Source organism: Pholis gunnellus (assembly GCF_910591455.1).
Source record: "Pholis gunnellus genome assembly, chromosome: 17".
NCBI lineage: Eukaryota > Metazoa > Chordata > Actinopteri > Perciformes > Pholidae > Pholis > Pholis gunnellus.
The window spans coordinates 11,800,346-11,822,373 of NC_136544.1; the positions used below are offsets into that span (position 1 = coordinate 11,800,346).

Sequence of the window (22,028 nt, forward strand, 5' to 3'; positions counted from 1 at the left end):
TCCAAGAGAAACAAGGGGTCGAGAGCCCCCTGACTGTTTGCAGCTACACTTACTGCACTATAATCACATCAGAAAAAAAGAACGCAGCTATATCTATCAAAAAGTACAAACAGCTTATTTGCAGCTGTTTTGGGTGATTACTCTCAGCTATTGGAAGTGTGTTTCTGCTTAAGGGTTTTCGATAGATTGCAGTCTCAATATTAGTTTGTTCCCCTTGTAAACGTTTAGGAATCAACTACGACATGCTGTTCCATCGTGAGCGAGAGATAATTAGCTGTAGAATTCATATATTTCATGAAATAAATCAGCTCTAGACCTCTCCATACGACCATAATATCCTCCATGTATCATGTCTACAAAGCAATCTTGAACAATAATGTGTTTTGGAGTGAGTTAAGAACGAATTTCTCAGCACAGGAAGCATAATTAGCATAATGTTCTCAAAGCATAAGAGGGGACATATGCACTGCCCATTGATGGTTTTTGTAGTTCGGGCAGGCCACACAAAAACAGGTAAATAGGACACAGAGAAAGTAGGAAGGATTTGTCTGAAATATACCAGACTTCACATGCTGTAAAATGAATATGTTCACCTTGCACACTGTAACAAAAAACACCAAAGCATACCAATACCACAGGTTAAAGTATTTTAAGTAACTACTAATTTATTTCCACTTCCCGCCTAAATGCATCGCTCAAATCTGCAATCACATAATCATAATCATCCCTCTGGACCTGTATGTAATTGCTGCCTCTAATGGGAGTCTAAGCCTCCCTCCCTGTCATTACACCGGTATAAATGCCAGTTTCTTACTGAGGGTGCTCTGACTCAGCCTCTCTGGGTGCTCCCCCTAGAAATACGACTCCCATACTGCCTGCCACATGTAGCCTCCCACCCCTCGGTGGAATATAGACCCCCTATTTATAGAGCTGGCGAGGCCTGTATCCTGGGCTCGGCTCAAACTTTCATTTAAACAACCACCCCTTGCAGTCCACCGAGTGCACACTGACACACACAGGAGGGAGAGGGTGTGTGTTTGTGAGAGCAAGAAAGAAGTGGGGAAACCCAATCCAAGAGGCAAAGGGAGACAGAGACAGCAAGACAAAGAGCAAGAGACACAGCCAAACAGTTTGAGTGATTTTGATGAGCAGTTCAGGGCCTACGGTGAAGACGTTACTAGGACCGAATCACTGAGTAATGGAACTTGACTGACAGGACAACAAACTAGTCCACCTGTTCGGCACTGGGGGCTATTGTTGGAAGATTAATCACTGGATATGACTTTTAGAGGACCTTACTCCACTTTGAACTTTTGATACACTGGACAACTTGGTGATTGAAGAGAGCAAGCGAGGGGAACCAAGATTTATGAGGACGAACACGACAGCTTTGAGTAAGACCAGGATCAAATACTTCCTCTCTAAAACATTTTTAAAACACTATAGAGAGGACTGATACCAGTGTGTGTGTGTGTGTGTACCAATGTGATTTACAGAAATTATACTCTGTGTTCATTGTTTATAGACTTGTGCAGCCGAGTAGATGTTACTTTAGAAACAAACAAAAGCACAATATATCTTATTTCAAGCTCTAATTAAATATCCTTTACTAAAACAAGCTACTGTTCTAACTTCAACATAAGAGTGTACAAATGTGACTTGATCTTACGCACACTACTGTAATTACAACGCAAACTCGGGGAAGAATTTACAGACATTTGTAATTAGGGACCATCTATAAAAAGGCACCCAAGGAAAGGGTGAGGTCTGTGACAGAAACAGAAAAAAGAGTCAGCCACAAGGACACCAAGACAGAGAACAGGACGTCAAGAAAAAAACAGCTGCCTCTGCGAGACAACACACACACACACACCATGGATTCTAATGGAGGACACTACCTCAACAAAGAAGCTGTGCTGTCACCTCTGGGTGCAGCCCGAATGTGCCAGCTGCTACTCGGCTGCACCATAATGTCCCTTGTGTCCCACGGCGCGGACTACAGCGCCACCTACGGAACCTTCTGCATGTTCGTGTGGTGCTTCTGCTTCGCTGTCACACTGGTCGTGTTCGCCATGGACATCACGCGGCTCCACTCGTGCATGCCCATCTCCTGGGATAACTTCACCGTGGCGTTTGCCATGCTGGCGACGCTCATGTACATCACGGCCTCTGTGGTCTACCCTGTTTACTTCCTCCAAACGGAGTGCCCCGATGAGGACTGCGAGGCCCAAATCTACCGCATTGCCGTCACCGTCTGCTCCAGTGTCTGCTGCTTCCCCTACGGTGCTGAGGTGGTCCTGACTCGAGCCAAGCCGGGGGCTGTGGTGGGTTACATGGCCACCGTGTCCGGGCTACTCAAGGTGGTCCAGGCTTTTGTGGCCTGCATTATTTTCGGAGCCCTGGCCAACGACGGCGAGTACACCCTCTACATTGCCACCCAGTACTGCGTGGTGGTGTACAGCCTGTGCTTCTCTGTCACTGTCGTCGTGGTCATACTGACCGTTTCTGGTCGGACCTCTGCCCTGCGGTTCCCCTTTGATCGCTTTGTGGTCGTCTACACCTTCTTCGCTGTGATCCTCTACCTCAGCACTGCACTGATCTGGCCCATCTTCAGCTTCGATAGAAAGTACGGCACCACTACTCGTCCCGAGGACTGCCCACGGGGAGAATGTCCCTGGGACAGTAAGCTGGTGGTGGCAGTGTTCACCAACGTCAACATGGTCCTATATTTCGTAGACCTCGTTTACTCCCAGAGGATTCGCTTTGTCTCCAGCTCTGCTGTCTGAACCCCTCCTCCCCAAAAGACTGTTTGGATTCAAAGACAAATGAAGAAGCTTTGAGTCAACATTATGCTCTCCACATTCAGGTCTCCGTGAAGGAATGATTCCCTCCATAGATTCATGGTGTCATATCTATGTGTGGCATTTCTTTTATTATCAGTATTTTTTATAGAACTTTGCCTGTAGGCAGCAAAACGGACAGCATTACCCCCTTTTATAAGCTTAAAAGGCCTTTGCCCTCTGCTGCAGTGACCTACCAGGGAGAGTCTGCCAGGTGCACCAACGAGCTGATCTCAGCATCTTTGTCCACAGAGGACCCTGGGAAGTATATCCACCTCAGCACCAAATAGGCTCCAGATACCTTTGGTGGTGGCATACAGGACGGACCTATGGGAGTGTGGGATAATGTTTAAAATATCAGAACAGTGTTATGTCAGTCAGACTACAGAGGCTGAACAATGTATTTATGTATTAATATATGCATTCAAATGTATGTAAAAAGTAAAAAGGATGAATATATATCTCATAGAGTTGAATAGCATATGTTGAGTCTGCAGTATGCACTGAACTTTGCTTTTGGTTTCGGCTTTCTAGCCATTTTGTCAATCCTTTCCTCCACATCATGTCCTCACATATGTAATACCAAAGGTTGAAGTTCATTAGACTTTTCCTGTCATCCACTGAATGTTAAATGTATCTAATACATGAATTTACTTCGACGACAGTACCATTTTATTTTATTTGGGATAAGCACAGTCAAGTAGTGTAATCTCATCTTCTGCTATATTTCTGAGGTGTTCCATGTTTATTAAAAATGTTATCAAATTGTATGTTTTACTGGTCTTTTTGATTTATGTATACTTTGCATGAAGTAACGGTCTAAATTGAAATGTGAGTGCTGAACTTTCAGAAGACAGAAGACTCCTCTACACAGGCATCATAAATCTCATTTGTAAATTGGCAACGGTTCAAATCAAAAATGAAATTGGTAGTTATGTTGATTAAAGTACATATGATTCATAGCCTGATTAAATCAAATGAACGTGATACTTCAATATGTGCAGTAGAGTCATTTATAAAGCTGTTAAATGACATGTACTGTTATAAAGCAGTTTCCAGAGAAGCATTTGTGTTGGTTGCACGCTTCCACACAAAATTGGTGAACAATTTAGCAACTTAAAGTAGGCTTATTTATTATCGTCAATTGTATGTGCTTCACACCTACTCTATTTAAATGGTCTTGCAAACATGTTTCATGGTGAAGGACACAAGCCGAAAGGTGTTGGTCTAATAATCTACAAGTGTTGCAGGAGTTTTACCTCTTCAGACTTAATTGTTCCCCTTGTAAATCGTAAATCCTCTACTTCCTCAGGTGTTTTTGATTGACGTAAATGCACAAAGTAAACGATATGAAATGCTGTTGCTCAATGGAGGCACTGAAGATAAAAACAACATGTATTACTTACTGATAACTAGGCTACAGGTTGGCTCTCTTGGTCTACTTTCCAAAATAAATCTCTAACATGCACTTAAAGGTCTCATCCAGCAGGTGATAGTAAAGTAACTTCCTGGTATTCTCGCCAACTTGTCTCCCCTGCGGCTCAATCTGATGTAACAGGCTTCATAGAGCCCGCCCCCGAGGTCACCATCAACACCGCTGTGATTGGTCAAACGTGTTACGTGTTGCCAAAACATACGCGCTCATTGGCTTGCTTACTTGCCAGTTAAATGTGTCGCAGCAGGTACAGTAGGAGACGCGCGACCACGTTGACAGCTGTCATTTCCGGTGTTTCTGCGAAGCTGTTGCTGTGTCGGTCGGCTGTGGGCTCCACAGTTTATTCGTAAGTCTTTCCCCCTGCAAATGTATTCACTGTACAACAATATGGCTGCTACCACCGTGTGTTTAGAAATGTCGTTTCCATTTATTAAAGTCCAAGGTTTCATTTCCTCTCTGCACACACACACACACACACACACACACACAGGTAGAATGAGTGTGGGCTTCATAGGAGCTGGCCAGCTGGCCCATGCTCTGGTGAGAGGCTTCACAGCTGCAGGTGAGTGTTGAAACATACCCCGTGTTTGTATTATTATTCCCATTTGTGTCGTTGATGTATGTTGATTGCAATCAGACACTGAAATGATTTCTGGACATTTTTGTCCCCTTCAAGGCGTGATTGCCACCCACAGAATCACAGCCAGCTCCCCAGACACAGATCTCCGCACAGTACAGGAGCTGCGGGTAGGTAGATAGTCAGGGATCCATACTGTACTCTGTGATTCTGTTTAATTCTGAATATAATTCTCGGGTTCCTAACGTTCCTTTGCTTGCATGTTGTGAATTCATTTGTGTACTTCTTTACAACAAATTACTAAAAGATCTCATTTGTACAGAAACTGGGCGTCAATTTCACCACCAGCAACAAAGAGACGGTGAGCAAAAGTGATGTTCTCTTCCTGGCCGTGAAGGCCCACATCATCCCTTTTGTACTGGATGAGATTGGACCTGACATCGAAGATCGTCACCTTATTGTGTCCTGTGCTGCAGGCGTCACCATCAGCTCTATAGAGAAGGCAAGTCACGGCCACCTGTCTTCCCACGTTACTAACTGAACACAGATTGTTAAAAACAGAACTGGACAATATTGACGAAATCAAATATATTTTTCCACTCAGTGCTCAATCATTACGCTCTCTTGGACAGATAAGCATTAGTGCATGTGTATTTAACCTAGATGTACAGGTATATAAAGGTTGTGGTTTGTTTAGCTACTTGTTTGCGAAAGTTGAATAAATCCAAAAGACAGTTCACTTAACTTTAAAGCTGCCTTAATAAAGATCAGGGAAATGCATTATTTAAACTATAATCATATATTAAATCCAAATCTCAGATGATTTGTATATTTTAAATGACATGGTATTATTTATCAATCATGTTTTTACGTACCTCTCAGGTCAACATGATGGCTACTGCTCGTAGAATTCTGGCTTTATTGTAGGGATACACTGACATCAGGCCGATACTGAAATAGCTGGATCGGGTAGCGGGGACAATGGGGCCGATATATTCAATTAAATTAAACGTTTATTAACGATATTCTATACTTGAATTTTAAATCCTGTTTAAGTTTTGACTAATTCAAAATCACAAATCAGGAATCAGAATCAGAAACCAAGTATGTTACACAAGGAATTTGGCTCGGTGAATGGTGCATAACAATAAACGCAGTGCAAGTCTCGTATAACACATCATTTAAAAATAGAAAATACAAAAATGTACAATTATAAATGCAGATGGGAAGAACATGTGTTGTTGCATTAAAAAATGTTTACACTTGATTTGTAATTCTTGTTATTTTGAAGAGTTTTTACCAAGTTGTCGTGCGATTTATTATTTTAATAAGAATTAACAATTTGGTTAAATTTCGACCTATGTATTTATTCGTTACATTTTGTCTTACAAAGGTGGGAAAGCAATACTTAGGACAAGCCTAATGATCCCAGTCTCTTCCACACAGTGAGGCATGCAACTTATTAATTAAACAAAGGACAATTCACTCAGTGCATTGCTACTTTCCCCTACAGAAGCTGCAGCAGTATCGCGCTGCTCCAAAGGTGATGCGGTGCATGACAAACACTCCAGTGGTGGTGCGTGAGGGGGCCACTGTGTACGCCACAGGCACCCATGCACGGGTGGAGGATGGAAGGCTCCTGGAGCAGCTGATGGCCAGCGTGGGATACTGCACTGAGGTGGAGGAGGACCTGATTGATGCCGTCACCGGCCTCAGCGGCAGTGGTCCTGCTTACGTGAGTCATTTAAATAATGTCGATTGTGTTTTTACCATTTTTCCTTACCTGTTGCAACTGTGAAAAGTGAGTCTTGTGGATTGTTTTTGACTAATTCTCATCCTCACTATGATTGCGGCCTTTCAGGCATTTACAGCTGTAGATGCTCTTGCTGATGGTGGAGTGAAGATGGGCCTGCCCAGGAGGCTGGCTGTACGCCTCGGAGCCCAAGCCCTGCTGGTATTACCTTTTATTTATTAAAACAAATGTATGTGTTGCATGTATGTGCTGTCTTGGATGTTTTTAGTACCTGTTTTAATTATATTCCTCTTGGTTTAGGTGGTTTTAAGTAAGGTTTTCAAGCTTTGCTGTGATGGATTCTTATGAAAATGAGTTGATCCTTACTCACTCTGGCACAATTTAGTTCTCATGTTAACAGTTTATTGTGAAATCTATAAATCCAGACACAATTTGGGTTCGCTGCAGTCTGTCTTGGTTGGTTCTAGACACAGTCTGAATATACAGTATCTTAAAAAAAAAAGATAAAAGTTAAATATGACAGCAATACTAATGTGAATCTCCCTTTGTGCTTCTTTAAAGGGGGCTGCTAAGATGTTGTTAGACTCAGAGGAACACCCTGGGCAGCTCAAGGACAATGTGTGTTCACCAGGGGGCGCCACCATCCACGCCCTGCACGTCATGGAGAGCGGTGGCTTCCGCAGCCTCCTCATCAACGCTGTAGAGGCCTCCTGTGTTAGGACTAGGTAAGTTGATCAGAAAAGTGGGAGACAAACAAACTAACAAATCATATTTCCTGTCATAGGGACACACAAGAAATGCTTTCAAGTTAATTGTCATATTCAAATGGCCAAGAGTGTTGTATTTCTTTTGAAGTTTATAATTCTGACAGCAGATGGAGCTATATGCAAATAATGTTACAGTGAGAGCTTTGTCCTTCTCAGGTTACTTACAAAGTGATCAGATTGTTATCATCACGCTCCTACATTTTGTTGTGCTTAATATGTGCGTTTACGATGTTGTAAATGTCTCTTGTGTTCCTGCCCTTCCCTAAAAAGGGAACTTCAGTTTTTGGCCGACCAAGAGAAAATCTCGCCAGCTGCCATAAAGAAGACGACTCTGGACAAAGTGTTGCAGCAGCCAGGAGTGACTGCAGGGCCTGTTGGAGTCCGATCTCAGGGGATCAGTATGTTCAGCAATAACCCCAGGACCAAGAAGAAGTGACACAAACATTTTATTGTCTGTCACAAAAGCGAGGATGCAATGTGAATAAACCACTACTGGCTGACGGCTGTTGGAAGAGAATCTAACGTAGTGGATTACTTTCTAGAAAAAAACTAAAACGGTTCGGTTGGGGATGATGAATGCATGAGCCATGTTTTCCTTTTTGTAATGCAATGAATGACTGTCCTTGGTCAGGCTACACTGGACTAGAATAATAATTTAATAAGTCTTTCTATATCTTACTTCTGTCAGTCCTTTCTAATGGTAGTTGGCAAAGTACCATCTAAAGTAAACTAATGGAATTGAGTGGTGCTGCGTGCCATGACTTTCTGGAAGTGGTGTTAGTGTTCAACATGCATTTTATGCAATTTCCAAATAATGTTAAAACTTCCTTACATCATGTGCTAAGTTGTAGATTTTATGATGCAATGAAAAGTGAGGATGTTTTCCAAAGATTTTATAAATAAATATAAAAAATAACATTTTGTGGATGTGAATTGTGTGTGTTTGAATGCGTTATTTCCCAGCAGTACCGTTTGTCAGTCACCTAACGGTTATTAGCAGCTCCAATAGAACAATAGAGGGTGTATTTTAGGTTAAAATGTTTTGTTTCTTGTGAGGAAAGAAGATCCTTCATGAATGGAGGCACGTGACCAAACACGATGACGTCTGGCTCCGATACAAGAGAAAGGAATCAACAAGGAGAGCACGAGCTGGCATTTGGATGCGCTGTCGCTCCTTGTCAGTGAAACCGAACATTTAAACTGGTGCCTCCTAGATGTGTGGTCACCGTCGTGACGGCGTGAGAAGAGGAACTTGACGGCAACAACTTCAGAGAACGTCATTTTTTTTTTTTTTAAAGTCAGGTGGGTCCGTAAACCAAACAGAGTCGGTGTTGTTATGCTGAGTGTGCATGCATTCGACTCGCCGCTGACAAGCTGGCCGCGGCTACTAGCTTCACGGGTTAGCATTCCTAGCGTCTTACATATATCTTCGTCAAGCCTGCCGATTTATACCAGACCTTAGTTTTCGAAATAAGAGCGCCCGCATTACTCAAGCCGTTACCACGCATGTCCTCGCACGTATTGTGGTTTTATTTTGAAAGCGTACTACCGGAATTGCTTGTGTAGCCTGCTGGCAACCGACGACGGTTGGAGGGGCTTCTACTATGCTGAGATGGCAGCTAAGCTTTTTGTACACATGAAGCTCACGAGCAGCGAATATAAAACATGTCAGTCATATTTTGGGGGTTTGATGAAGCGCAGCGGCCAGCAGGTTTGCGCTTAAAACGAGGCATGAGGAATTGCTCGTGATGCTGAATCGCGACGGTTATAGTAGGAAGGCTGAGCACGGGGATTTCCTCGCCTGCTTGTTTGTAGGCGGGCAGTTGTTCGCCACTTTCACGAGACGGCGGTGAGAGGTTTTTTTTGGGGGGGGTGGGGGGTGGACAGAGAGTCGCGGAATGTCAAAAAAAAAAACTGTGCAGCTAGGTTGCTCCTGAGATAAAACACTTTATTCCAAAAGGTGTCCGCGCGCGCGCTCTCTCTCTCTCTCTCTCTTTCGCTCTCTCTCTCTCACGGCGCTTCTTGGTTGGGTTTGTCAACTCATGCGCTTCTTTGCTGATCAAACCTGCTGCTTCATCACCTCGTTGTGCAAAAAAAAAAAAAGAAAAGGAGCAAGAGCGAGCCGAGGCAGCGGTTTAGCGCGAGATCAGGTTGGTTTTTCAACATTTTCCCCCTCATGACATTTCAGTCTAACATCTGAGCGTGTTGTGCTTTTTATGCAGCTTTTTTAATATGCATGATTTAATCTGTTTTTTAGGAAATGCTTCCAAAAAACAACAACGTTGAATTGGTTCACCTGAAGTGAGAATTCATTTAACCACTGGTTACATTGTAACAATGGCAGTGCCAACAACCCGCCGTCCTTGGCTGTAATATCACAGCCAGTTAACCACAGTATTGTTGTATTATCATCACCAACAAACAAGCAGCGGGTATTTATTATTTTCCTTATCGTGCTGATTCATCACAATGATGCATTTAGACGTTCTCAGGATCCACCCCGAGACATGGTACCACCGGACAAAGGTCTGCTCGGTGGATGAGGGTCGATGTTTATCGGCGAAGCCGCCGTATGATTAAGGAGACGGATCGAAATGGTGCTGATCTAGTCGGTCATCCAGCGCGTGAGCATCAAGTGATGACCATCATGCATTTGTCAATAACAGCCTCATCTATACGTGCAGCTGAGAATGGGCATTTTATTGCAAGGCTGTCATGATGTACATCAACAAACCAGGGGCTGTGAGTACATTCAGACTAAGTGCTGATATGTCAACTGCGATGTCAAATCCATTTCAAACCAAAAAATGCATGATAAGCAATATATTATGCCTGTGTTGGTGTAATGGAGTCCTGCAATGAGTGGTTTAAATTGGGTCATTTGTAATGAAGGGGAAGTTAAAAACTGGTGAAGGTATTTTAAACACAATGCTGCTATAGGGAATATGTATTTAGGGGCGTGCTGCAAATGCCTTTTTTATATTATTGTTATTTAAAAGTATGCTGAATACTATACAGTATAACACTTTCATGTATTTTGATTTGTGTGTGTGTGTGTGTGTGTGTGTGTGTGTGTGTGTGTGTGTGTGTGTGTGTGTGTGTGTGTGTGTGTGTGTGTGTGTGTGTGTGTGTGTGTGTGTGTGTGTGTGTGTGTGTGTGTGTGTGTGTGCTGCCTGTTAGAGTGCACGCTTATAGAGGGGCAGGTAATGAATTATCCATGGAGAATCTCTGTGCAATTTAGAAAAAGTCACCTTGGAAACTGTTGAGCATCACAGGCAGAGGGGCTAAAACACATAGAAGTTGCCCAATTCTTGCTCCGTTATCCCACTTGTTTCATCATCTCTGCTCATGCGAGCGGGGCATTGAAGTGTGTTTATAGCAGAGACAGGGCCAGCGCTACATCAGAAAAGCTAGTTTTTTTGCAATAAAGCGTAATGCCCATCCCCTGCCCTTTTTCTCTGCAGGTAGCAAGAACAGATGAGGGGGGGGGGGCATGTAAGACCCCGATGGGGCCGGCATCAGTGGCTGGAGATCAGCTGCTGAGATTTATCGTCTCTTGACAAGGCATGGGATACAAATAGAGGTGAAGCGAGTGCTACAGCTCCTATACCCAGTGGTGTTTCTCAGACTGGGCATGGCGGTGGAGGATATTTGAGGTTGATGAAACATGAGGCAAGATTTATTTTTTTTATTTATTGTGACACAGAATACAGTCTGGTCACCAACACCGTCTGTATGGCCAACAACAGCTGTGCCTTTGGGAATAGTTCCGCCTATTCAGGACAATTGATAGCCTCCAGAAAGGAACACAAATGTGGGATTTTGTCCACAAAAGTGCTGCTTAAGCTGCACGGGGAAATGGGAATGCCTGGAAGGAAGGGAGAAAAAGATCAATATAGTTTTTTTTTTATCCCCCCCCCCCCCCTTTGCAATGTTGGTGATGAAACCTCTTGCAAGTGTAGTGCGGATTATGATTGCTTAGCATTGCGATATGCCCGCTCCACTCTTCTCAAAGTAATACTTTCATCCAGACAGAGCATGCGAGTGTGTTTGATGATTTTTCTGTGTGGAACTTGAGTCAGACTTGGCGTGTTCATTACTGCTCTCTTCTGTGTGTTCATCATTTTAGATTATCCAATATCGGATAGAACATGGAGAGCATAAGCGCGGCGCCATGCACTGGCTGCTGTTTTTCATGTAACCTACTTTTTTTTTTTTTAATCGTGGCAGATTTAATGTTTGAACTGACATAAAAAAATACAAGCGATTTAACCCGTGTTTGTGTAAGAGGCGAAATGAAGCTAGTGGATAAGAAACGGTCAGTTTCCGTGCATTTGTTGAGAGTTTTTGGGAGACTTTGAGTTCTGATATGTTCTTGGCAGGATGTGTGTACAATTTTAAAAAAGGAGGTTAAAGATAGCGAGACCTTGTTCTAAGATAAGCAGCGTATAACCCACATTGGAAAGGAACTCAGGCACATCATTAGACAGCTATTAGTGCTGTCTGTACAGCTTCTTGATAAAAGAGTCCGGAGTAAATTGCCGACTATATTTGTACTCTACCTGATTACATTATGCTGTATACGTGCAACAGGATCCAGCATTCATATTTATTTATTTACTTTCAAGCCAATATCTCATGACTGGCTCCAGCAGAGCAATTGACAATAGTCTGAATTTATAAATGTGAGGTATTTATTTACACCAAATCAAAAACATTTAGCTCAAGGGGCTGAGCGGAGCGTTACGTCGAGCACCTGAGTTAACATTCCCGAACGCAAGATTATTAATTCAGACTGCACTCTGGAGTGACGCAATTGCAATTTCTTTAATTCATTTTTCTTCTTTTGGACATCGCGTGAGGCTCCATCAAATATCCTGCCGGCATGACATCATCAATCACTCGCCATAATTTGAACCGAGCGGTGGCAATGTCATTAATAGAAATTAGCATCTTTGTTACTTAGTCCAGGTAGTAACTATGAATCAAAGCACTCCACGTGGGGGGGGGGGGGGGGGGGGGGGGACACACAAACGCAGATGATGCATTTGTTTTGCTTTTAAATTTGGTGATGCTGCTGAGCTCTTGTTTGTTTGATGGTCTTATCACAGAGTGTGTGTGTGTGTGTGTGTGTGTGTGTGTGTGTGTGTTTTTTTTTTTAATTGAAGAGAATCCACCCCAAATCAGAGCGCCAGTCAAAGGCTTGAATTATTCCAGCGTTATTTAACTTTGATTAACATAAGCCTAGAATGTGTTGAGCGGCTCTGGTTTAGCCTGTTGTGCTGCAGAGGCTGCTGTCGGGTCAATGCAATATGCATTTACTGTTAACGTGTATGCAACCAGTGAAGTGAAGCTGCCGGGTGTTTTGCCAGTGTGTGTGGGTTTTGCCTGCAACCCCTCACTTCCTCTGCCAGTGCAAGGCCGAAGTATCAAGAGCTGTTCTCTTCCTGTTTAATCAAGTCCTCCAGGCAGATACTCTGCAAAGCCAATGAAGTCTCTCCTCTCCCGTCACACCGCTTGTACTAACAGAGCAGCTCCGAGAGTAAACACCAGCTACCGAAGCCTGGAAATAGATTCTGTATGTATCGAAACGCCGGTGAACGCAAAAACCAGTCGAACACCACCAGCCCCCTTTTTAAATGAGCCTCACGCTATCAAACGACAGCGTTCCTTATAGAGCAGTGATTCGTGTTTTCACTTTAAACCACATGAGCTGGATGCAGACATCAATGGAGCTCATGCGTGGTATAACATAGCTATAGCTTCCATATAGGAGCCAGCGTTTATCATAGTACATCATCTTATGGTGTCCATCAAACAAAATATGAAGTGGAATATTTTGCACCAGGAAACGACATAAAACGACATAACACCCACAGATATTTAACTTGTTCTGCTTTCCTCTTCTACTTTTTGTCTCCATCTTAAAACCAGAAATACTTTATACTTTGAGAGATATCAATAATATTGATAAATATCCTTTGTAACATTAGAAATGTGTAGGCTACCAAAGCGAATGGCCCCGTTTTAGCTACAAACAAGTCTGATGATGAAGCACTCATGCAATTCTTCTCTGATTTTAATGTGCAGCAGGTATACAATCAGTTTTTTTTTTAATTCTTTGTTTACAGTGTGTGGGCAAAAGAGCACTTCTTCTCACTAAATCCCATTTTTTGTTTATTGATTATAGCATGTTTCAGCATCTGTATCTATTCAGCATGGCTTCATTCGCAGATGAGAACATCAGCACAACGTACAGACCGTTTGTAGTGGCCAAAATGTTGAATTACTTCCTGGTCTGTCTTGTAATGCTGTTGGGCCCAAAGAGACTTTCCCCCCATAGACTTACATTAGGAAAGAGACTTCTGTAACTCAGCAGATAATGAGTCTTTAGGTCAACGAACACTTAAATAGCCCTTATTTAAATGAATTGGTCCTAAAACTTGTAAAAAAAAAATGCACTAATAGCCGAATCCAGAGTAGTTCACGTGACCGAGAATGAGTGCTTGGAGGTCCGATGGATGGACGCCTCGTCCACGCTTTAACCCTTCACTTATACTGCACTTTATTCTCCAGGGTGATAGGATTTTGGGTAACTGCTATTTCAGCGTCGCCCCCAAAACCTTCCCTGGTCAAAAGTATCGGGCTCAGTGTTTCCCCTCTACTACAAGCGTATCACATTTCCCTCTGAAAGCCGCTGAATGATTTCCCCTCTCCCTCTTTTTGTCACTCTTATTTCACGCTCTGAATACTTAGTAGTTAATAGCTTCCCTCCCCTCTTCCCCGTCGTACCTTTTTCTCTCTCTCTCACACACACACACACACACACTCGCACAAGTTTACACACCAGTCTTCCAGTAAACTCTTCCAGAGCTATCAGAGGAGTCTGATTTTTAATTTGCGGTTAAACGGCGCCCAACATATGCCGCTCGCTTGATAATTGACTTCACTCAGCTTGAAGGGAAGAATGATTAGATCTGAATATTAAGACGATCGTTTTCCACTCCGAATTAGATGGGAGGGAGTCAAAAGTAGTGTCTCTGATCAGGCGTGGAGTGTCGAGGGCGGCTATTTGTGGCAAACAGGGTGAAAATGTTGGCCCTGAAAAGAGCAAGTGGACAAGGGAACAGATGAGCACGAGCTGGATGAGAACGTGCTGACATTTCATCCATTTTTTCTTTTTCTTTTTTTTTTTTTTACACGCTTTATCTCATCACGTGCTCTTCAGCGTCCTGGTGGTTATCGTCGCTCTGTTTCCTGTGTAAAGTCCGCGATAATGGCGCGAGAGGCTGCGAGTCTCATCCATTATTGATCAGGGGGAAACTGAAGGGGTGATCACACCGGTTTCACAGCCAGCTCCCTTCTGTGTTGTGTGGTGTTAATCGTCTTTAAGATGTGCAAGAAGGTTTAGCAAAAAAAAAAAAGTCATTACAAAGCTTTTTACAGATCTGGACCGGTCACAGCTGAGCAGAGACATCTAAGCTATATCCGTACGAGCCCCCCCCCCCCCCCCCCCCCCAAAAAAAGCCACATTGTGCGCCGGCTCTTTTTGGAGTGAAATGCGTTGTTTGTTGTGAGATGATATTCAGCTGCCCGTGCTTTCATCAGCATGCACCTAACACGTCTATATGTGTGCTTGTGTGGTTGAGGACACACGTGCGTTTGATTGGTTTTAGTGATATGTGATCCACTGTCACACCGGCGCCCCGTTAGCGTCCCCGGCCGTGTTTAGTATGCAGAGAGCAGGCCGCCGTGGTAATCTGGATTCTGAGGCAGGTTGCAGGAGTTTTTTTTTTTGTTGCTCTTATGGCCCTGATAATCTTGTTACACCGCTGTCAAGTGGAGCCGGCTCTCTCCCTGCAGCCCTGAACCACCACGCATGCCCCCCCCCCCAGTACCAGATATCCCCTCCCTCACTCCCCCCCCAACCAGCCTGCCGCCATTTTGAGACAGCCGTTGATGGAGGAGCCTTGGATGTATCCTTGAAGAATCACCTCCTGAGCATCTTTATTCAGCCCCCTGTCTCCCACACCCCCACCCCCACCTCGGGCGGTGAGCGACGGTGATAAATATTCATCAGGGGGACGCGGTGCTGCAGCCTCGGCTCCCCCTCAACAAAGAGGGTCCCCTAGCTAATGGTGTCCATCCTTGGCAGCCCCCCCCCCCCCCCCGGAGAGATCTTGTGGTGGGGATGAGATCATTAAAGCATGACACAGGCTCAAGGCCGGACCTATCATGTCACATCAGCATTTATCCCACCAGAGTGCCCCCCCCCCCCCCCCCCCCCCCCACCACCACCACCCCCGAGTCTCAACCTAAGCCGACCCCACCTTCCTGCGCTGCCCTCTATAGATCTAGATGAACACAGACAGCTTTCTGAAGGTTGGCTGGGTTGTTCTCGTCGTGTTAGTTCAACTTCACAACTTCCTAATTGGCACCTTGGTTTTGGTCCTTGCTGAGATCAGTACATTTTTTTTTTTTTTTTTTTTCTCAACATGTTCTTCTCAAGCTCCTCTAAATGTGTCGAGCGTGCATTTTTCACAAGGCTGTTTGCTCTCTCCCTCCCTCTCTTTCTTCTCACCCTCTCTTTCCCCACTCTCTCTTTCTCTGTCCGTCTCTCCCTCCTTCTTCTTCTTTCTCCGGGTGACCACACTCAGCGATTTTTCTATTTCCTGTGGGTGTGATGTCTCTCCTCCACAAGCAATCAGCTCTGATTTGTCAGCGTTCTTCCGGGGCGATTCATAAAAATTCAGCAAGCACCTACAAAAAGACGCCCGCGTCCCCTTGCACTCGCTCCCTACACCTCTACAGCACCCCCCCCCCCCCCCCCCGCCGCCCCCTGTGCTCCAAGGCTTCAGCTTTCGTCTCCTGCTCCCTTTTTTTCTTGTGCCAGACACACACACACACACACACACACACACACACACAAAAGAGGTGAAATCATTAAGAGGAGGTGTGCGAGGAAGACATCGGTGTCTGGTGTCCTCGATTGTGCCTCTTAAGAGGGGCGATTATAAGTGTGTTTTTCTTTCCCCTTTTTGTCGTCAGTGTGTGTGTGTGTCTGTGTGCCTCTTTGTCTCCGTGAGGTATGACATGCCTGGTGGTGGAAGGGAGCAGCTGTGCATCGGACCGTGTCTGTGTTGCGCTGCCATGCCCTGTCATTGGTAGCCGTCTGTTGGCAGCAGCCTGTGCTGGAGGGGTTGGAGCGCTGGGCTCAATCATTCCAAAAAGTGTCATATGGTGAGCTCTCAGCCATGCCGAGCCGTGCCGTGCCAAGCCGGTGCCTACTATGTTACCCTACACAGCTGTGTGACAGAAATACGCCTCTTCAGCCCCGGACAATGTGCCACCTCTCTGCATTTTAAGATCCCCACTGGTTGGTTGAACAATGCTGAGGGGGAAATGATAGGCTTATATGAAATTTGGAAGAAGCAGCCTCTGTTTTTTACATTTTTTTTTTTCCCGACTCTCATCCCCAGTAGCTATTAGCGGAGTACTTTCCCGTCTATTTGTCCATTATCTGTGCATCATCAGGCAGACCATTATCCCATTATGTTTTGCATCTGTGGTCCAGAATGCTTACTGGAAATGAGTCACCACAAAGGCCAGTGAAAGGTAGGTGTTACTATCAGACGGCTATTCATAGCCGAGCCCAACGGGGATGAAAGTATCACATTTAAAAAGTCCTCCGGAACGTGAAAGGCTTTTTAAAATTATTATTATTATTACGGGCGTCTTTATAGCACGGGGAAATATTGCCGTTTTTTTACGAGGAGCCAGAGGACTTTCTTTTTTTTTTCAAGTGAAAGCATCAAGAATGCGAGTCACAGTCTGACCTCATGTTATGTCCCACAGCCTGTGTGATAGTGTCGTATTCAGGTCATTTTTAACAAGCGTCTGTCTCCGCCTGTTTGGCTCAGGTGACCGGTCCACCTGTAGCACCCCCTCCTTTTTTGTTGCCATGGAAATAGCCTGTCTTGCTGCACTTCAGAGCTACGACTCATCTTTTTCTTTTCCTCCCTCCCCTCACTGAGCTTCTCTGCACACATCATACATATACATGAGGACTATCTTAGTTGGCGTGTCGGCTATAAACACATGCAGTAGTTTCTTTTTTTTTTTGGGGGGGGGATTCTTTTGTTTCCCGTTTTTGACGCTAAATAAAAGTTGTAAGAACCCACACGCGTTGGTTTATCTGCTCAGTACAAAACACACCGCTTGGTGCTGTGTGTAAATCAGCTTACAGAGGCAATGTGCTGGCTTGGTGCCTGTGTCGCTGACGCAGCATTTACTGTGTGTAGTGTAAAGCACCCAGGGCCACAACTGTGTGTGTATTTGTGTGCGCGTGTGGAAGGCACCCAGCCTTCTGTCCGTCTTTGCGCTAGTAGGTTAGATTTCTCATCTGCACAGCTTCCTCTCGGTGTTCCCTCTGTACTGACGCGACACAATAAACTGCAGTGCAGCCCTGTTGTTGGGGGCGCTAGCTGAGGCTCTGCAGTACTTACAGCATATCCCCCTTTTTATTTTTGCATTGATTTTATGGGATTATACTGTAGTCGCAACACCAGACAAATCTAGACAGGTGTGACCGTCTAGACTGGGTAGCTCGGGCAGTAGATGAAAGCCCGCCCCCGTGTCCCTCTGTGATATATACGTTCGCTGTGGTTGTACAGTAGAAAGGCTGAACGCTTTGTTTTCACTCCAATCCGCAACCTCTGCTGTTTTCCCGCTCTACAGAAGTGACTTTTTCTCCCGAGTTTTTGAAATTGCTGCCAGCCAACTAAATGTTGTCCTCCTTGTGTCTCAACACTCAGTGCAGGATTCAAGTGAGAAATCTTCGGCGGAAGGGGAATACCGCCGAGGTATTTGTTCACAGTAATAGTCCAGCTACCGCTCGCTGAGCGCAATCGGCTTGCAAGGAGGTCATCCTTGACCCAGTTTGTGCCCTTGTGTGTTTGAAGGACGATGTCATGCTGTAGCATCTTTGACAGAAGATGCATAATTGTGCATTTCACAGAGATGATCCTCCTCCAATCTTGTTTTGGTTTGTTCTATATGCTGATGGTGACTCTTCTTACCCACAGACCAACCAGCAGCACAGGTGGACGCGGCTCTCGTGGCATGACTACCACAAACAAGGGAAACAAGGCCTTGAAGGTAATTGACTCAGCGACGAGAGTAAATTGCAAAGGACCCAATGTTAAATCCTAATATAAAGACCATCACCTACTGATCCCCATCCACAGGTGAAGCGGGAGCCGGGAGAAAATGGCACCAGCCTGACAGACGACGAGCTGGTGACCATGTCGGTGCGGGAGCTGAACCAGCATCTACGGGGCCTGACGAAGGAGGAGATCCTTCAGCTGAAGCAGCGGCGGCGCACCCTGAAGAACCGCGGCTACGCCGCCAGCTGCCGGGTGAAGCGCGTCACCCAGAAGGAGGAGCTGGAGAAGCAGAAGTCCCAGCTCCAGCAGGAAGTGGACAAGCTGGCCACGGAGAACGCCAGCATGAGGGTGGAGCTGGACGCTCTGCGCTCAAAGTACGAGGCCCTCCAGAGCTTCGCTAGGACTGTGGCCCGCAACCCCGTCACCTCAGCCAGGGGCCCCATGGCCTCGGTCATAGGGCCCCTCATCCCCGGTAAAGTAGCTGCCACCAGCGTCATCACCATCGTCAAATCCAAAACGGGGGCTAGGTCGTAGTAGCAGAAAAGGGCGGGAGGAAGATTTTCCAAGACTAAACTAGTCAGTGCATTGTAACATGCCCGAGGATCGCCTGTGTACGTTCTCCGTTTGAACCCTTGGCACCAACACTAACAATACGCTTTCCCAAATTCACTCCCAAAGGATGACTCAGCAGTCTGTACCAGTCTACAGACACGTCGTGCTTTAGGGCGACACAGTCGAACTGTGCGGTTTAGGACGTCGCAGTTGGTTGTTGAATGAACGGCGACATATTGGCAATACTGACACGTTCCATTTAGAATGCATATCATTGTTACAAATACTTAATAAGGCAATATTGGGTGCAAAAAGTACAAAGCAGAATTCCGACTGTTAACAGCTTGTTGATTTTTTGGATAAAGTGACGTGTCCGTTTCCTTAAAACTGAGCTCTTGAGATTTTTTCCTTGTAGAGTCTCACAAACAGGTCAAATAATCCAGTTTAGACGTCAAAGCCCTGAACCCCTTTTGCTTGTTATCATGCACTGACTTGAATTTGGATAAATAACAAACGGTGTGAATGCTACAGATGTCTTCACAACAGCCTGACTAACCCAAAACTAGTAACCGAGTCAAAATTGTGAGTCTGTCGAGACTATAAGCGTGAAATAATGCTCCCGAATCTAGCATTCATTTCTGTTTTTATCTGTGACCGGCTTTAATGAACTTGTCATTATCAATATGACTGGTAGATGCAATAATAATATATGTATGCACTGAAAATACAAAGAGGTCTTGCATATTTATGGTTAAGTGGAAATGTTAAAAATGAATCAGCAGTTCTTAACGACGATGTTCCAGAGCTGAGTGCCATTCCAATATGACAAGATTCTTCTTCAATATCTGAATGTTATAACAGTAATATCCTCTTGTTTTGTGGGGGCGCTGATATCCACAAACAGTTTTTTTGAAACATCATTTGTTTTGCTCATAGAGGAAATATGTTCCAGTTGCTTTGTTTAAAAGATATATATTGCAATTTTTTTTTTTTTTTTTTTTGTAATTACTTGTTGACAGAGCCGTCGGATATTTCCAAAAAAAAAAAAAAAATCTTTACACAAGCTTTACTGTTTTGAATTGTTAAGGTGTAGAAAACTTTGTCTAATGTTGAGTTCTTGGTTTTTATTACTAGGTAGATTACCTTCCATCGTTTATAGAAATACAGATAAAAAAAACGTAAAAAAAAAAAAAAAAAGTCCTGTGACATCTTTTTTGCAATTGTACCGAAAGTGGCTTACTATTGAAGTCTGATAGCTTTTTTCTAGTGACTAGGCGCGTACTGTGGGGTAGCGCGTGACGTGATGTGTAAGTGACAAGTCGGCAGTGTCGTCACTGTATAGATGTCAACGCTGTGCTATTTTAAAGCAAATCTGTAGAGCTAAACTAGGTGGTGTAAACAAGGTCAATTGTCTTTGTGCGTATTGGCATCTGTGATATCCTCCGCTTCCTCGGTGTTCATGTTGTCGTCAAGAAGTTCACCACATTGAGACGGTGATTTGGGTGACTTTTACCTGAAGCTGTGTAATGGTTGCACCTGGTGCTTGGATGCCCTCGAAAAACACATCCTCTGTAACCCCGAAAAATAATGGGACTTCATTGTCGTATCCATTCCAGCCACTTAACTGGTTTAGATCTGAAGGGAAGAGAAATTAATAACATTTTTAAATTTCGCTTTTGACAGACTAAATGTGAAGTTAACTGTTCCCCCCCCCCCCCCCCTCCAAATGTCTACAGCGATCAGATTGCGTCAATGAACTTAAAGGGTAACCGGCCAATCACGGTGCAGCATCACGCGTGTAAATGTACCCACTGGTCTTCAGATTGAAGGCGGTAAGAGTTCGGCTGAGGGTTCGTATGCACTAAGCTCCTGCTTGTTTTGCTCAGGACAAAACAGGTCACTCTCTAAAATAAAAAAAAATGAACAATCTATTCTAGATGAGAGAGAGAGAGAGAGAGAGAGAGAGAGAGAGAAGCAGGGATGGCAGCTCTGTTCATTTTTGCTTTTTTTTATTTATTTTTTATATATATATATATAATAAACATGTCATAAAGGGCTTCGATCCACACTCGGAAAGAGACGCAAGCAACACCATGTAGGATTACAATCAACCACCGCTGCCAGCAGCGCTCCAGTGGAGCGGTTTCTCCACCTCCCAAGGTGAAAGTGGTCGTGTAATGACATTAACAGAATGCACTTCATCCAGATCTCACTCCCCTGGTGGTTCAGAATGTCTTTATAGTGTCGGCGAGGTGTTGATGTCAAAGCTACGCCTCTCAGCGGAAAAACAACTCCACGCCAGAGAGACCCCGGGTGCCGGTGTCTTATCGTCGACATTGCTTAGCTCTCTACATTGACTGGTGAACTGTGGGAATAATCTATATCTGACTCTTGACATAGCCCAGTATTGATGTTGGCGTCCTTATTGCTGTGGCAAAGTCTTGTGGAGTGAATCTTTTTTCGGTGTCAAGTGTCTTTTTAAAAAGGTGTTCGAAAGCGGGCACCGTCGACCAATCTCTCCGCTCGAGGTGATCACTCTTCTCTTTCTCACACATACAGTTGTGTAGTATGTAGCTACAGTAGGTATTAATGACCATTGTGAAAAAGTGACCCTTAAATATGCAACTCAGTGGAAAAGGTGTGAAAGAGTAGACGTAAGAGTAATCAATATTGTCAAAGTGACTATGGTCTGTTATTTAATAATTCTTGCTGTTTTGTAGGTTGTTCCTTTTTTTTGTAAACTGTGTTTTTTTTTTTTATTTGTATCCCTAAATGGAAGAGCAATTGGCCCTTGTTTATAGTAGTGGACATGTTAAAGTGTGCAGTGTGGAATGGTGAGACAGTTGCACTCGAGCCTTACTCACTAATTGCCCTGGTCTTAAATTAGCTGAACGACTGGATCCATAAATTGGACTCGGATATCTGACTGAAAGATATTG

General features: G+C 44.4%; 3 protein-coding genes across 4 annotated transcripts; all 3 read left to right on the top strand.

Moving 5' to 3' along the window:
* The first annotated feature begins 1,023 nt into the window (after window positions 1-1,023).
* On the top strand, window positions 1,024-3,556 carry myadml2 (myeloid associated differentiation marker like 2). The gene has a single exon (XM_079178063.1). The coding sequence runs from the start codon at window positions 1,875-1,877 to the stop codon at window positions 2,784-2,786; it is 912 nt and encodes a 303-aa protein (XP_079034189.1). The 5' UTR covers window positions 1,024-1,874; the 3' UTR covers window positions 2,787-3,556.
* Window positions 3,557-4,574: 1,018 nt separating this feature from the next.
* Window positions 4,575-8,282, top strand: pycr1a (pyrroline-5-carboxylate reductase 1a). 2 transcript variants are annotated; one of them, XM_079176883.1, is made up of 8 exons: window positions 4,575-4,621; window positions 4,766-4,837; window positions 4,952-5,022; window positions 5,175-5,354; window positions 6,366-6,587; window positions 6,714-6,806; window positions 7,167-7,330; window positions 7,643-8,282. In XM_079176883.1, the coding sequence occupies exons 2-8, from the start codon at window positions 4,771-4,773 to the stop codon at window positions 7,806-7,808; spliced, it is 963 nt and encodes a 320-aa protein (XP_079033009.1). In that variant the 5' UTR covers window positions 4,575-4,621; window positions 4,766-4,770; the 3' UTR covers window positions 7,809-8,282. The 2 variants fall into 2 exon arrangements, with proteins under 2 accessions (XP_079033009.1, XP_079033008.1); XM_079176882.1 differs by lacking the exon at window positions 4,575-4,621 and having other exon boundaries at window positions 4,632-4,837.
* A 10,190-nt stretch (window positions 8,283-18,472) lies between these two features.
* On the top strand, window positions 18,473-19,600 carry LOC306708948 (transcription factor MafG). The gene is made up of 2 exons (XM_079176928.1): window positions 18,473-18,529; window positions 18,619-19,600. Exons 1-2 carry the CDS (start codon window positions 18,494-18,496, stop codon window positions 19,069-19,071), a joined length of 489 nt encoding a protein of 162 aa, XP_079033054.1. The 5' UTR covers window positions 18,473-18,493; the 3' UTR covers window positions 19,072-19,600.
* Window positions 19,601-22,028: the final 2,428 nt, after the last annotated feature.

Coding starts and splice junctions, on each gene's coding strand:
- myadml2 (XM_079178063.1), top strand. CDS start 1,875: ATGGATTCTAATGGAGGACACTACCTCAACAAAGAAGCTGTGCTGTCA.
- LOC306708948 (XM_079176928.1), top strand. CDS start 18,494: ATGACTACCACAAACAAGGGAAACAAGGCCTTGAAG. Junction 18,530..18,618: donor AGGGAAACAAGGCCTTGAAG/GTAATTGACTCA, acceptor CCCCATCCACAG/GTGAAGCGGGAGCCGGGAGA.
- pycr1a (XM_079176882.1), top strand. CDS start 4,642: ATGTATTCACTGTACAACAATATGGCTGCTACCACCGTGTGTTTAGAA. Junction 4,838..4,951: donor GAGAGGCTTCACAGCTGCAG/GTGAGTGTTGAA, acceptor GTCCCCTTCAAG/GCGTGATTGCCACCCACAGA. Junction 6,588..6,713: donor GCGGCAGTGGTCCTGCTTAC/GTGAGTCATTTA, acceptor GCGGCCTTTCAG/GCATTTACAGCTGTAGATGC.